This window comes from Sminthopsis crassicaudata, chromosome 1 (assembly GCF_048593235.1).
Source record: "Sminthopsis crassicaudata isolate SCR6 chromosome 1, ASM4859323v1, whole genome shotgun sequence".
NCBI lineage: Eukaryota > Metazoa > Chordata > Mammalia > Dasyuromorphia > Dasyuridae > Sminthopsis > Sminthopsis crassicaudata.
The window spans coordinates 660385293-660401172 of record NC_133617.1 but is presented as its reverse complement, the minus strand read 5'-3'; the positions used below and the strand labels follow the sequence as shown (position 1 = coordinate 660401172).

At 34.9% G+C, this 15880-nt stretch overlaps 1 protein-coding gene across 1 annotated transcript in view; it reads right to left on the bottom strand.

Moving 5' to 3' along the window:
- GRIN3A (glutamate ionotropic receptor NMDA type subunit 3A) overlaps window positions 1-15880 on the bottom strand; it is a 202088-nt gene that overhangs the window by 48567 nt on the left and 137641 nt on the right. The window contains exon 5 of the mRNA XM_074282997.1: window positions 8524-8639. Within this exon, the coding sequence (XP_074139098.1) occupies window positions 8524-8639 (116 nt within the window). The remainder of the gene's footprint in view (window positions 1-8523; window positions 8640-15880) is intronic.

Below are 15880 nucleotides of genomic sequence, written 5' to 3'. Positions count from 1 at the left end.
TTCAATAATGATCTTTCTTTTCCCTTTGACATTCCATTTACTAGTTTAATATATACTATTATTATTATTGAACCACTAAGAAGAACCAAGTTTTTCATAGTTGATCATTGCACATTCTTGCTGTTACTTTGTACAATGTATTCCTGGTTCTGCTTGTTTCACTTAGTATCTGTTTATGTAAATCTTTCCAGTCCTTTCTAAAATCAGCTTGTTAATTTTTAATAGAACAATAATATTCCATTATCATCATCTTCTTCTTCTTCTTCTTTTTTTTTTCTGAGGCAATTGGGATTAAGGGACTTGCCCAGGAAAACATAGGTGGGAAGTATTAAGTGTCTGAGGCCAGATTTGAACTTAGGTCCTCCTGACTTCAGGGCTGGTGCTCTATATTTCATTATCTTCATGTACCATAACCTGTTTAGCCAAGCGCCAATTGATGGGTACCTTACTCATTTTCCAATTCTTTGCTACCACATTTTTGTAGATGTGGGTCTTTTTTCCTTCTTTAAGATTGTCTTGGGATACAGATCCAGTAAAGGCACTGCTGGGTCAAAGGGTTTGTAAACTTTTATAGTCCTTTGGGCATAGCTCCAGATTGCTCTCCAGAATGGTTGGATCATTTCACAACTCCATTAACAAAGCATTAGTATCCCAGTTTTCTCGCAATACCTCTAACATTTATAATTATCTTTTCCTATCATTTTAGCCAATCTGACAGGTTTGAGGTAGTACCTCAGAATATTTTTTTTATTTGCATTTCTATAATTTAGTGATTTAGAGCATTTTAAAATATAACTATAGATGGTTTTAATTTTCTCATCTGAAAATTGTCTGTTCATATCCTTTGACCATTAATGATAAAAATCTTCAAGTACTAAAGGACTGCCATAAAAAAGAATGAGATTTGTTCTATTAACCCTGGAGGGCCTACTGGCTAAGGGTCAATATAAGGAAAAGTAGTCTCATAATAAGAGCTGTCTAATGGATGACTTTGTGAAGTAGTGAGTTTCTTTTCAATGGAACTCTTGAGCTGAGGTTACTTGTTAGAAATGCTATAGAAGAGATTTATATTTTCTGAATTGAATTAGATGACCTCAAGCCTTTCCCAATACAGACAGTCTATGATTCATAATTTCTCTTGTCAGCAACCTCTGGGATCCTTTTCTAGGGCTGAAACCTCAGGAAACTAGGGCCGTCTTTATCTTTTCACTGTCTTCTTACTGGTTGAGTGGACAGTAATTATTGCATTCAAGTCTGTTGCTATCCTGGAAATTACTTTGAGAAACTACATAAAAGGAACCATAGACAACTGAATTTTGTTCTTAGCTTTTCAGTGCTGCAACTACAAAAGCTTTTTTTTTTTAATTTCCAGGAAAACGGAGGTAGATAACCTGAAAGTATGGTGAAATTTTAGAGATCAAAAGTGAATAGCCTTCAAAAAACTTCATATGCTTAATGAAAAACATATTTTCTATAGTTCTTTTTCTTTATTATTCATTTTTAAGGACATTTATGTGAAAATTGAGTTTTTGTTCTTTTTTACCAAATATGAAAACTTTTCATTGAAATATCAAGTCAGGGATATGTTTATGCTTAATAAATGACATAGATATAATAAATAATACAAAAGTATCACTTGATCTTTACAAGTAATATACATTGTTTTTTCCTAATTATTTCCTTTCAACAGTGGGGTGTCAAAATTAAGACAATAACAATAAAACATATTAGAATTTTTCAAATCAATTCAATATATATTTTTGAGCACTTAATCTGTGCCTTGCTATTTTGGTTTGGAAAGCAGCATTGATAATGGAATCTATTAAGACGACAGGTTATCCAGTATATTTTCCCATCATGTAGAATATGCTCATATGTAAGTTTAAAAAATGAAGTATAGAAGAGATTTCAGGGCTGGAGAAGGGCAAATGTAATAATTTCCAGAAAAGGGAATAAAGTGGAATTTGCAAACTATGGAAAAGTGAGCTTGACTTTTATTCCTGGCAAGATTCTAGGATATTAAGGAAAGGATGGAACAGATATTTATTAAACATCTATTATGTACCATGTACTGTGCTGTGCAAATATTATATCATACAAAGGAGTGATTTTTGAAAATTTAGATGGAGAAATGATCACTTAGAGGAAGCATAGCTTCTTAAAAACAGATCATATAGCAAGCTTACTTAATTTCCCTTTTTTGAATAGTGCAATGGAAGATAGTGCAGTAGATATAGTACAACTTTTTGAAAAGCATTAAATAAATTTTTTCATTCTATTCTCATGGACAATAAAGAAATGTGGCCTAGAAGATAAGCTCAGTAGGCACAAGTCCCTATAAGGGGCTATAGGGATCTATCCTTGGCCCTGTACTTGTCAACATTTTTATCAATGATTTGGTTGAAGATACTACTATCATCCACTTGCCAAATCTGTAGGTGACCCCAAAATAGGAGAATAGCTAATATAATGGATGGAAGATTCAGTGATACATAAATATGAGGCAAAAGATAATATAAACTTAGACTGCATTAAGAAAGGTATTCGGTCCAGGACTAAGGAGCTGGCACTTCTGCTGTACTTTGTATACTTCAGTGTTCTTCCAAACATGTTACACAGAGAACCAGTGCAAATTTGGGATGCTTTATTTGGTTCTGTGTGCCATTTTTAAGGAAGAATATTGAAGTTGGAGTTGAAGAGAGTTCATAAAATAATGAAGGATCAAAGAGTTAAGGCCATATAAAAGCTGCTTAATGGAAAATTTGAAGAAGAGAGGACCGGGATAAAAATGCATGATAGCTATTTTTAGGTATCTAAAAGGCTCTTCTGTGGAAAAGGGGTTAAATTAATTTGGTTTGGTCCCACAGGGCAGAACCAGGCACAATGGGTAAAATTTTTAAAAAGGATAATTTAGGCTTGATATCAGGAGGAAAAAAAAACAAATCAAAAAATATATATATCCTAATAATTAGAGGTATATAATAGTGAAATGGTCTGTTGTGGGGGGGGGAGGTTTAGTACCTACAGAATTCCTTCTTTTACCCTGCCCAGCCTCACATTATTAGGAATCTTCAAAGAAGAGACTAAATAGCTACTATTTGGGTATGTTAAATGTGAAAGGATTTCATTCCTTTTTTTTTTCTTCTCTTTTTTCTCCCTTTGCTATGGATTGAACTAGAGAAGGAAGCTTAGATCCTTTCTAATTGTGACATTTTAGGATTTTGTCATTTGTCTGTGTGTTCCCAGTATGTAAAATTAGGAACAATAAGTAGAAATGGCAACAAGGCAGCTTAAAACTCCATGTAAAGTAAAACTTTCTAATAACTTAGAGATTCAAAAAAGGGAGAATGGGATGATTGAGAAGAGAGTGGGTTTAAACTCTCTGGAGATTTTTGTATGATTATTTGTCAGTGATTTTGTAGAATGTGGTCTTGATTAGATATGATTGAAGGTTCTTTATAATTCTGAGATTATGACTTTGTTAACAGCTCATGTTGTTGTATGTTTAACTCAGAGTTGTTTTGGTGACCAAATAAGATAATGCATTTTGTAAACTTTCAAATGCTGCATCAATATTAATCATCACCATTGTCATCATAGTCACTTGGATGCAAAGGTCTTGAGTTTAAATCTGGACTCTGCAGCTTATTATTACCAAAAGTCATCCAACCTTCCTGTAAACCCAGTTCCCTCATCAATAAAATGAGGGGGTTAGACTTGAGTTCTCAAGTCCTTTTCAACTTTAGAGTTATAATACTAGTTAGTATTAAGTTCACATTCCAACTTCATACCAAGAAAGCTACTTTTAAGAAGTTTCTTCTAAATTTTACCTGGGCTTATATAGCAGACAATTCCTGCCCTGATTATTACACCTGATGACAAATTTATTCTGGAATCATATATTGTGGTAGCCTAGACTCAGTATGTGAGGAAAGAACCAAGTCTTTTAAAATGAATGCTTCCAAGGAGGCAATAATTATTCTAAAAATAAGCTTTCGGAACACTATACAGGTATTCAAATATACTAGGAGAAAAGCTTCATCTAATGTATATTGATATTTGAAAAAGTTGCCACACTGAAAGTGATAAATATTAAATCTCTCTACTTTATCACATCTCAGTTACACTGCAATTGACCTGGAAAAAATAGACCTCTATCCATTATCATCTGATATTCTAATTTGCTACACTATTACGTGCATAGCCAATGTTAAGACATTAGTGCTGTACTCTTGGCTCTTCTGCTGAATATCACCATTAAAGAGAATAGAAAGTAAAAATCTGGAGTCTGGGGTGGGAGGGGATACACAAATTAAACTTATTTTGGTTGGGGCATGGGAAAGTTTTATAAAACAGCAAAATTTTTGGTATAATTAGAACTAAAAAAACTTTTAAAAGAACTAAAAAGGAAATGATATAATTTTATTTCTCCATCATTTTGCATTTAAAATTTGTCTGTTCTCAAGGACCAGAGGATGGCTCTTCTACCTGCCAGCTACTTATGGCATTCTGAATCACTTTATTAATTACCATTAGTAGCTAGGAGCTGCTTTCAGAAATAGGCTGAACATATTTTCGTTAGATGAAGCAGAATAATATCCTCCAGCTTGAGAAATGAAAGTATCAGGTTCTTTGGACAATTATAGGATCATGGACAGAGCTATAAAGGTCTTATGGTCCATCAAGTCTAAGCCTTTCATTTTACAGATGAGAATAAGAGAAGTTAACTAACTTCCCCATGGCCATGGAGCCAGCACATTCTGAAGTGCATTGAAACTCAGGTGTCTACCAGATTACAAGTCAAGTAATCTATACCATACTATCTATACAATGTTGATTCTAGGACAAGGAAGCAATTTCTAGAATATGATCTTGGTCACTCTCCTACAAATGAATTGGAACTTCTGTGTTAAGAGCAGCAGAGGTATATTTTGGTACCATTGATTTTACAGGTTAACAGTTCTGTGTTTACACCTGATTGGAAAATACCTGAATTATCTGAAATAACCTCTCAGATGACTAGGGTTAACTTTAAATGAAAGAAAGATCCATTTAATTTGTCAGACTTTCCATGCCTTGCTATTTGCAGCCAATATGGAGAAAGAGTTCAGAATGTATTTTAATTGACTTAATGTTCAGAGTTTTTAAAATATAGGTTCCCTTTTGAAGATTAAAAGAGAGGTATGTGAAAGAAGACCTAAAACAATTAGGATCAGCTTGGGTGAATTACATAACCTGTTGGCCTCAGTTTACTGATCCAAAATACTGATGGGCATTGAAACAAGCCTGACTTAACAGCACATTGAGTTCTTTGATGGAATGTCATATATCATCATTGTTCATCTTCATTATCCTTGTTCCTTCTAGGACATTTATTGCTGCAATGCTTAACTTTAGGACATGTATTAATTTATCCTAACACTTCCTTTTCCAATTCCAGTGACTCTTCATTCCACTGGTACATCAGATTCAATTTCACCCAAGACTTCCCACAGTCTCCCGAACATTTAACAGCTTTGATCATCCCGTCTGCACACTTGCTTAAGAACAAAATCTACTTCTCAGGAACTTTTAAACAAAACTTAGCTATTGTTTATTCAGTCAAATAAATCATTCTTCAAATTATGGGGGAAATTTAGAAGCAAGGTTATATTGATGGGTTAATATCTTTACACATCCATAAAACACACATCTATCTTTCTTATCTATCGAATGCAAATCAACATACAACATATTGCGTATTTTAATTAAGATATTTCATTCTTCTCTTTGTCTCAGTGATTACTTGTAGTAATTTTTAGCATTCTGTAACCTTTATTAATTTTTTAGATGTTTTAGACGACTAGTTGTCTATTTGGTTAGTTGTATAAGTTACTATGAATTTAATGAAATTTTGTTAATGAACTTTAGTTCATTAAAATTAATAAATGAAGTAATTATTTGTTGAGTGTGTACTAATTTCTGTATTAGTGATTGTGGGAAACATAAAAGTATCAGATGGTATGTCCTTTTCTTTCAAGGAGTTTACAAGTTGTTTATATAATATATAGTACTTTGAAACTTCTCAATGAAAATTCCATTGGCTATTGAAATGTAATATATTTAAGCCAAGGTCTCTTTTTCATGAGAATAGTAAATCAAAATATTGTAAAAATGGGTAATGGAAGCCTCTGTACAGTTTTTTACTTTACTCTATACAATTGGAAAGAGGTCTCAAATTGACAGTTGGTTTTTTTTTTTTCTTTAAATTTCTTCATTTCAAAATCAGGAATTAGCTATGTGAGCACTGGCTCCCCATACCAGTGAAATGAAGGACTTTATACCTTCACAGATAGATAAGATGCTAAGTGGGCCCATGTCAGATGTAAGATGTCAAAAACATATTTGCTTACTTTTCTTGTGATCAACTCTTACCTTTCTGTGTAATTAACAACAAGAACTTACTTAGTCTCTATTCTGAACTTCACTCATTAAGTTTTCATAAGAAGCCAACAATGAAAATAATAGTCTATTCTAACCTGCAGTCTTCTTGCTCATTCTTACAAAGGGTTGCAAGACCTTCCCATAAGGAATCACAGCATTCCACCATTGGAATGAACCATAGTGCATTTATTCCCTCTAAAAACAACATGGTGCCTAGAGATGATGTCAACTGCTAGACACAAAGTTTCAAGAGCACAGATGGGAATGTAAGCAGAAAACCAGTAGGGAGTTAATTAAAGCTACAGTGGCATCTGGTACTGAGCTAAAGCGGGGTGGAACAATCTATATCACCCTTGCCTTCTTAGAAGTTTGGGTCACCTCCTTGAGCAAAAGAGACAGCTCAGTCAGATATAAGGCAGGTAAGATGCCCACCATCTCTAACCCTTCCCCAACATGACCCCCTCTTGCAGCTGATGGCAGAGGGGCCACAATAACCAGCTGTAGAGAAACAAAATTGAATGGTTTTTCCTTGTTCCCAGAGGCTCTACACATCAGGAATTTGTTGAGCCACACCAAAAAGAAATCTACCTTAAGTAGCTGCCTTAGGTTCTGCTTTAAGCTGCTAAATCACTAGACCCATCAACTTTCTCTGCCTCTTTCAGTTGTTGGGTACCAGTTTTGGTTTGGAGAAGTTCTGGATTCATGAAAAGGTCATTTAGCCTTTGGAAATAGGAAAGAGATTGATTGCTCTTGGAGGAAGGCAAAGTGGAACAGCTTCCACTCTTGCCATGTGCCATCGATCACACACACACACACACACACACACACACACACACACACACACACACACAAAGCCTGGGGCCAGCAAACTGTTAATACTTCAGGGGAGGGAGATACTGAAGCAAGAAAATTGGAGCCTGAATTGTCTTGATCTCAGGAAGCACAGTGGCTGGACACATCGTTCTAATTACATATTGACAGGTGGAGAGATCTCCCATTTACTATGTTGGGTGAAATTAAGGGTTTCAGGCAGTAGTCTATTCAGTTCCATTGTATTGCATTGAGGCAAATGAGAATGACAACTTATAAACTCCTTGAAATTCCTACTTCATCTAACTTAGCCTTTGCACAGTCATAAATGTTGAATTGTTGGCTATATATCTGTCTTTCTTTTAATGCTGCTGGCATAGAATGTAAGTCCTGATAAACTGTAAACTCTTTGAGGACAAGGACTATGTCCAGGCAAGGACTAAACCAGCAGCAAAAAAGTATTTATCAATAGTCAGGAGGTAATAAAACACTTCCAAGGGCTAAGGGGCACTCAAAGAGAGAATTGACTATGCAGTAATCTCAGAATTAATTTCAAAATGGGTGATTCATTTTATTTGTTAGCAAAGTACAAGTAGAAAAATCACCAGATTGAAAGTATGAAGACAGAGGCAGCTAGGTGGCGCAGTGGATAGAGCACCAGCCTTGAATTCAGGAGGACCTGAGTTCAAATCTGGTCTCAGACACTTAACACTTCCTAGCTGTGTGACCCTGGGCAAGTCACTTAACCCCAGCCTCAGGAGGGGGAAAAAAAAAAAAGAAAAAAAAAGAAAGTATGAAGACTTGGTTTATAGTCCAAACACTGGCACTTATTTCTGGATGACCTTGGACAACACCCTTAAGTGTATTAGTCCTCTGTTTTCTCCTCTAAAAAATGAAAGATGATATTGAAGGTCCCATCTAGCTCTTAAAATCTATGATCCTACTTTTACAAGCTTAGAATGATCAGAAGATCTGACCACTGAAGAAATCAAATCAAAAGTTATATCTAAATTATTTCATCCTTCCCCCACTCTCAATTTTCTCCCTAGGCCTGGAGTGTAAGCATCAGCCTTTGAAGTGCTTTGTTTCTGGTTGACAGAATCAGTAAATGGTGCCCCCAAACAGTACCCTGCTCTAACAGCTTCTGAGATAAGTAGTTGAGGTAAATAAAATGAAAACAAGGAAAGATGGATGTCTCTTTGCATCAAAGCTGATGTCTGCATTGGTGACTTGCAAAGTTGCCAAGCCCAACATGTTCTCAATAAGAGCAAAATAACAACTGATTTATACCTTCAATGGCAAATGGTTTCCCCACGGTGAGCAGTTTGCAGTCAGCGTCAATGGACACTTCATAGTCAAGGAGTGCTTTGTCCATGATGAAGGCGTCCAGCTTCTCTGGATCATTCCTAGGGTTAAGACCAAAAGAAGACCCCCGCCCACCCCATGAGTCATTAATAATCAGGGAACTACATACAGATCAGAAAGGGGCAGAGGAACTTTGGGTGAATTAGGCTAGCTAGTGCTGAAGTTAACTCTCTTCGCATCTCAACACACTAAAGAATATACATCAAGGACAGTAAATTCAGTGGGGATGAGATTTGAATTTCCCTTGTTCCAGGCTGGCATAAGGTACTTCTTTCCATGGACTCAGCAAAAAGAAGGTCAGAACTGCTTTGACCTTCTCTAACATGATTCTTGGTGGGATTCAGATCTGGTAATTTACGAAGGGAGCCCTCATAAATCCATATGATTGAAATGGCGATTCTTATCAGGCATCAGCTTTATTGAAGACTTTGTAGGTCAGGTTGCCATTCTCTGGGAGGGTTAATGAGCAACAATCCTAGATCCTCTAGGGGAGATGGCTACAAATGATTCATTACGACGGGTCTTACAGTGTAGCAGATAGAGTACTGGAAAAGGAGTTAGAACTGGATTTGAGTTCTAACCCTTTCCTTTATGGACTGTGTGACTATGGCAAGCAACTTCAGTATTTTCATCTGTGGAGGGGGTAAATAATAGCTTTGTCTGTATCAAATACTAGCTATTATTATTCATAGATTTTGTTGTGAGGATCAGGTGATACAAGGAAAGCATATTATAATTGCAAAGCACTATATAAATGTGTTATTGTTATTAATGATGTTTTTAGGCCAGTAAGATTGACTGACTCAATTCAACAAACACTAAATGTATACCTTCTATATGTAGGATAGATAGATGAAAAATGGCATTTCATGTGCTCAAGTTGCTTATGATCTACTGGGGTGATATTATATGTACACATAGATGTAATGCAAGGTAGAGTATTATAGGGACAGGGGAAAGATACAGACAAATCTCTAGAAATATTTAAAGTGGGAGTGGTTGCTTTCAACAAAGTGTAGGAGAAGGAGGGGCAAAGTCCCACGGAAGAATTTATGGAAGGTAGAGAAAGAATTCAACAGGCAGAGGTGAGGAAAGAGCACATTTTCAGCCATGGAGAATAGCCTATTTGAATGTATTTTGAATGTATGTAAGTAAAAGATGGCAGAAAAAAGAATGGGAATGCAATATAGAGTACATGATGAGGAATAAGGTAAAATAAGAATAGAAGACCAGATCTAGAAAGACCTTGAATACCAGGATAAGGAGTTTGAATTTTATACTATAGAACAGAGGTGTCAAACATGATCTGCAATAGTTCTGAGTATGATCAGCAAGATTAAATATTTAACAAAATATGTAAATTTCATATATGTATACACACACACACACACACATATATATATATGTATATATATATATATATATATATATATATATATATATATATATATATATATATACACTAAGTCAATATGTGGCCAGTGGTAATCTTTATGTATATATTAGTAGAGTAGCTTCTATTTCTATTTGAGGGGATGATGATGGCAATTGTAAATGCAGGTAGTTTGATAGTATTTAGTGACTAAATGAAGCATTAGAGTAATTGTTTACTTCCAATACTCAAGAAAGGTTGGATAATGATAATAATGATGCTGATGATAATGACAGTGATAACTCAACATTTGTATGGTATTTTAAGTTTTTTAAATAGTCTTCTCTTACAAGAAATCTTCAAATATATATATATATATATATATATATATATTTTTTTTTTTTTTTTTTTTTTTTTTTTGGTAGAAGAAGAAATTGACACATAGAGAGATTAAGTGACTTGCTTAGACAGCAGATGGAAGGATTCAAAGTTGGGAATCCTTAGCCTAGGACCAGTACTCTTTAAGCAATCCACTTCAGCAAGCCTTTATTAAATACGCACTATGTGCAAGGCACATCCTGGGCATAAGAAAATAAAAATGAAAAGCAGTCCTTGCCTTCTGTCAGAGGACCTTACATTTCTCTGAGGGAGAAAAATATAAAACTATTTGACTCCAGAGAGCACTAGTAACTAGGAAGATCAGGAAAGGTTTTCCATTGGAAGTAACACATGTGCTGACCATTGAAAGAAATCAAGACTTTTAAGAGGAGGATGTGAGGATAGAGTGTATTCTAGTATGGAAACAAGCTGTATAAAGACATGGCAATGGAAGATGGAATTCTGAGCTTAGAAAACAACAATTCAGCTGGAAGATATCTCACATAAAAAGGAGTAAAGTAAAACAAGTTTGGAAAGGTTTATTGGACTCACTTTGTGAAGGGCTACAGATGGCAAATAGAAGTAGTAGTTATATTTTATGCTAGATGCAGTAGGGACCATTGAAGTTTTTTGAACAGGTGAATGACATGGTCAGATTTGTACTTTAGGAATATCATTTTGGTTATTGTGTAGAGATTGAACTCGAAAAGAGAAAGGAAACCAATTATGAGGGTATTACATTAGTTTAGGAAAGCTGTGATTTCAGATGGTGTAAACTTGTGGAAAGGGAAAGAGAAAGGAAAAGGAAAAAGAAGAGAAAAGGAAAAGTGAAGGAAGGAAAAGAAATGGAAAGGGGAAGGGAAAGGAAAAGAAGGAAAGAACAGGAAAGTGGAGGAAAGAGAAATGGACAGGGAGGAAAAAAGTATAATCTTCATTGGTATATAAACAGTCCTACTGAGTTCCAGGATTACTCATGGAGTCTTGAAGAAAACACCACCTCACTCACTTTCCTGTGATTCCTCTTGGTGGTCAGAATATACCTGTTGGAGTTGGCCATAGTGGTCTTAGGGAAAGGCATTTTCAAGACCTTCCTGGAGGGGATGGGAAGAAGCAAACCCTACTGACCTTTAAGCATGTGATTATTCATGAAACATAAAGCATGCATGAATTTATTTCAACATGGCAGCTTTTCCCAGCAATCTACTCTGAAAAAACTTTATTCAGTGGATAAGGCATTTCTTCAGTATTCCTATTTTCTTTCTATTTCCCTCCTTGGTCCCTTCTGCTCTTTATACTTAAAGTATATTCAAATTTCCTCTCTCAACCTCATATGAGTTTAGGGAAGAATCTGATAAATTCCGAATATGTTACATCTCCTAAGGAGAATTTGTAATTTTTGTATTTAGCTTGAATCAAGAGAATGACTTTTAAGTATATTAAATTTCAGACATTACCAAGATTTTTTTTTTTTTTTTTTTTTGGTGAGATATCAAGAGAAACTTCCTGGTGTTTGAAGTCATACTACAGAGTTGTCTGCTTATTCTGCCCCTATAGTCTGTCTTGTACAGGAAAGACTTTCTTCAGACCACAAGCAAGGAAGGAGACAATATAAATATCTATATAGTATTGAAGTAGCATGGTATAATCAGAACAACACTAGATTTTGAGTCAGAAGAGTTGGCTTCAAATTCTACTTCTCTTAGTTATTATTTGTGTGCCCTGGACATTTAACCTGTTGAGGCCTCAGTTCCCTCATCTATAAAATAAGGGGGTTGAACTAGATGGCTTTGAAAGTCCCATTCAACCTAAATCTATGATGCTATAATCCTATCCACTTTTCTACTTGGCTATTTGAAAAATCAAGAATCTTTGAAGGTAAGGGAAAGGTCTCCAGAGTACAACTCACTTTGACTCCAATTCAGATAGAAGCCAGAGTTTATTGCAGCTTGGAGCAGAAATGATGCTTTTAAAAATAGGTATTTCCAGCTGCAGCTCATCTCCTGTGGGGTTATTGCTTTGAAACATAATAGAATCCTTGCAATAAAGTGAAGTTTTAGCAGAACAACTTTACTCAAACCAGAAGGTACTTGGAACCTGAGAAGCATGCTTCACATAACAAAACACAGAACTAATTTGGACTTGACCTGTAGAAAACTAGTTACCATCTCACCAATAAATTTGGGTTAAAATATTTTTTAAAATTTAGTGATTTTATTGCAGTTTTGGGAACTGGTAAATCAAGAGCTCTGAGCTTACCATTCTTCATAAACTTCCAAATCCATAGGCTTTACTTAACCCTTTCTGTAAAGTAGCAAGAATGCTAAAATTCTCTCTCCCTCCACTTGACAAAGAATGGTAAGAAATAATGAACTCTATTCCTCTTTTGTGGGTTGACAGAATATTCCTGCATAATCCAAGGCTAAAGGTTCAGCTAGTGGAAAAGGCAGTGGACTGGTAGATAAGAACTGGATTTTGTTGATGACCTGGTATTTCCTCTTGTATAAAATAAGGAGCTTGATCTTGATGATATTTAAGATGCCTTATAGAAATGACCTTTCATGGTTCTTGCACTAGCCTGTTTGGTCCATGGAATTGCTAATTATTAATTCTTTGAAGACCATTAAAGAACCCTTTACTACATGGGTTAAACTGAAAGATTTTTTTTTTTTAATTGAGGCATCTCCCTCACTTGCTTGCTTGTGATAGCACCCTATTCTCTGACCTTAGAAATTGTTTCTTTGGGTGAAAGTGTTCTATCTTCAAGAATCCCATGTAAGCAATACAAGTACCTCAGGAAAAAGGTAACACAACCATTATTAGCCATAAAGACTCTAGAAAGGGTTAAGTTTATGGGAAAAAAAAAACCAAACCAAACCAAAACAACCCCTTTAATCTTAGAAAATGGAGATCTAGACTCTTAAGGATTTGGAAACAGGACAGGCAAGTTTTGAAGGGAGAAAGAGTAGAGAGTAAGTATATAACCTAGAATATGGAATGCTTCTTACGGAGGTGAGACTACAATGTGATACTTCTATGGTCCTCTCAGGGAAATAACTGAAATACCAATGAGGTAAGAATGAAATAGAAGACATTTGAACTCTGAATAGCAGAGAGAAGAAAAAATAGTGGCAAAGATGGAAAATAGAACAGTTACATTTGTAAGTTTATGGAGAATGATTATAATCTAGCAGGCAACAGTTCAGGTAAACTTCTGTTTACAATAAATATTTTAGTGCCAATCAGCTACCTATAGATCAAATATATTGAGAAATTGAGTAATAAAAGTTTAGGGAAAAGCAATACTAAGGTTAGCAAGTCTTCATGAAACCTCACTTATGAGCTAGTAACACAATTAACTATATGACAATTAGGCAGTTTTCAGAGGTGGTTTGTCACTTAACTATAAAAGCAAGCAGCAAAGGGCTGAGGATCTCAGTTCTAATAGGAAAATCAAGGAAGAATTTGCAAGTGACTTGAAAAATAGTGTACAATGGCTTTTTTTCCAGTGTCAGGTAGTTTCCTTCCATAAAATTTAGGCTGCCCTCACTACTAGAGAAGAAAGTGTAAGATCTAGAGGAATAACTTTCTATTCTAGACCTTGGAAGAATGAAATATTCCTCTTAAGAATGACAGAAGTGATTCAACGGGAAAACAAAGATGAAAAAGACTCCAAGCAAACAGGAGACCTATGGCAGGTGGTTGATGGATGAAATAATGAGACTCAGTAGGAAAGAAATGAGAACTACCAAACTTTTGAAGAATGTGATAGATTCAAGGCTTTTCTTCTACAGTAGGGATCCTTGACTTGGATTTTATGAACATGTGTTCCAAAAAAAATTATTTTGATAACTGTGCTTCAAACTAACTGTTTCCTCTCTAATTCCATGTATTTTATTTTGTGCTTTTAAAAACATTATTTTGAGAAAGGAGCATAGACTTTGCCAGACCGCCAAATGAGGGACAAGAAAGAGCATTAAAAACACTTGCCTTAGGGCATAGAAATACACTTTCTGATAGTTTCTTGTACTCTGAAGAATGATTGCATAGAATGGTCAGGAATGAAAAAGGCATCTAATGATGATTTATAAGGACTCATTGAAGGGTACAAGTGACATATGCCAAATTTACATGGAAAATAAGGAGACAGTTTTTTTTTCCTTTGGTGTACTTGTGGGATAAAATGGAGACGCGTCAAAACTGACAAATTAATGCCCTCTATTGTTGATTCATGTGGTAAAAGTTCTATTTGCAGAATGAACCTAGGGAACACTTCTAGTGTTTGAGAAATAAAAAATGTGGTACTGTTATCACTGCTTCTGATTGAAAGTAGCAGTTTTAGAAAAGAAACACAAATTTAGGGAGTGAATAGGTAGTTAAGATTGTTTCTGAGAATGTGATTCAGATGTCTAGATGTCAAATTAAGATATACAAATTTATGTCTATTAGTCTATTTATCTCTTTATCATTATGGCTTCTTAGCCAGAGATGGAGTTCATCTAAAAAATGGGTAAACATATATAAATATATATGTGTATATATATATGTATGTATACACACACACACACACACACATATATATATATATATATATATATATATTTGTTTAGAGACTTATGGGTTTGGTTGAGAGAACATGGAGGCACTCACAACATCTAATAACCAGATTACTGTAGAAATATAGGTATAACATAAGAAGGAGAATATTAGTAGACACATCTAATAACTTCCAGGAGACATTATCCAATTAGAATGCAGACAACAAAATCCATGGCTTGAGATTTCTATGTACCGATGTGCAATGCATTAGTAATAAATCCTGTGAACTAGAGATCATCACAAGGAAGTGAATTAAATATCATAGGTATGGCTGAGAATTTATGTGATATTACTCATAATTAGACCATGGCTATGCAAATATATACTTTATTTAAAAAGAAGAAAATAGAATATTAAGAAATCTTGATAACAATAATTCAGGAATCAGAAGATGAAGATATGATGGGACATTTGAATTAAGACATTTTTAGTTATGACTTATGTCAAAGCTAATTTCAGATTTACAAATGACATAAAGACAAAATGTATTAGATTTACAATGGCACAAAGTTAGAAGAGATAGTTATAATTTTGGATAATAGTATTGGGATCTCAAAAAACTAAACAGCCTAGAATGACTGAGAAAATTGAATAGAATTACTAATAGGAGGGAATATAAAGCTCTGTACTTAACTCAAGTAATCAGTTGCCCAAATAATAGATGGGGAACTTATGGATAGAGAGTAGGTTTTATTAAAAAACAAAAATAAAACCAAAAATTCCCCAACTGTCTGGGGCTTTAGGGGAATGTAACCCCATTTAAGTCAATATTGTGCCATGTAAACTTCCCCCCCAAAAAAACCTCTGTTATTAGAGGCATTAATAGAGTTAACGTTTCCTGGATGAGAGAAGTGACAATTCCACTGTTTAGGAAGTAAAGGAGGTAAGGAGAATGAGTAGGATGGTCAGAGCATTAGAGACCATGACATATAAGAA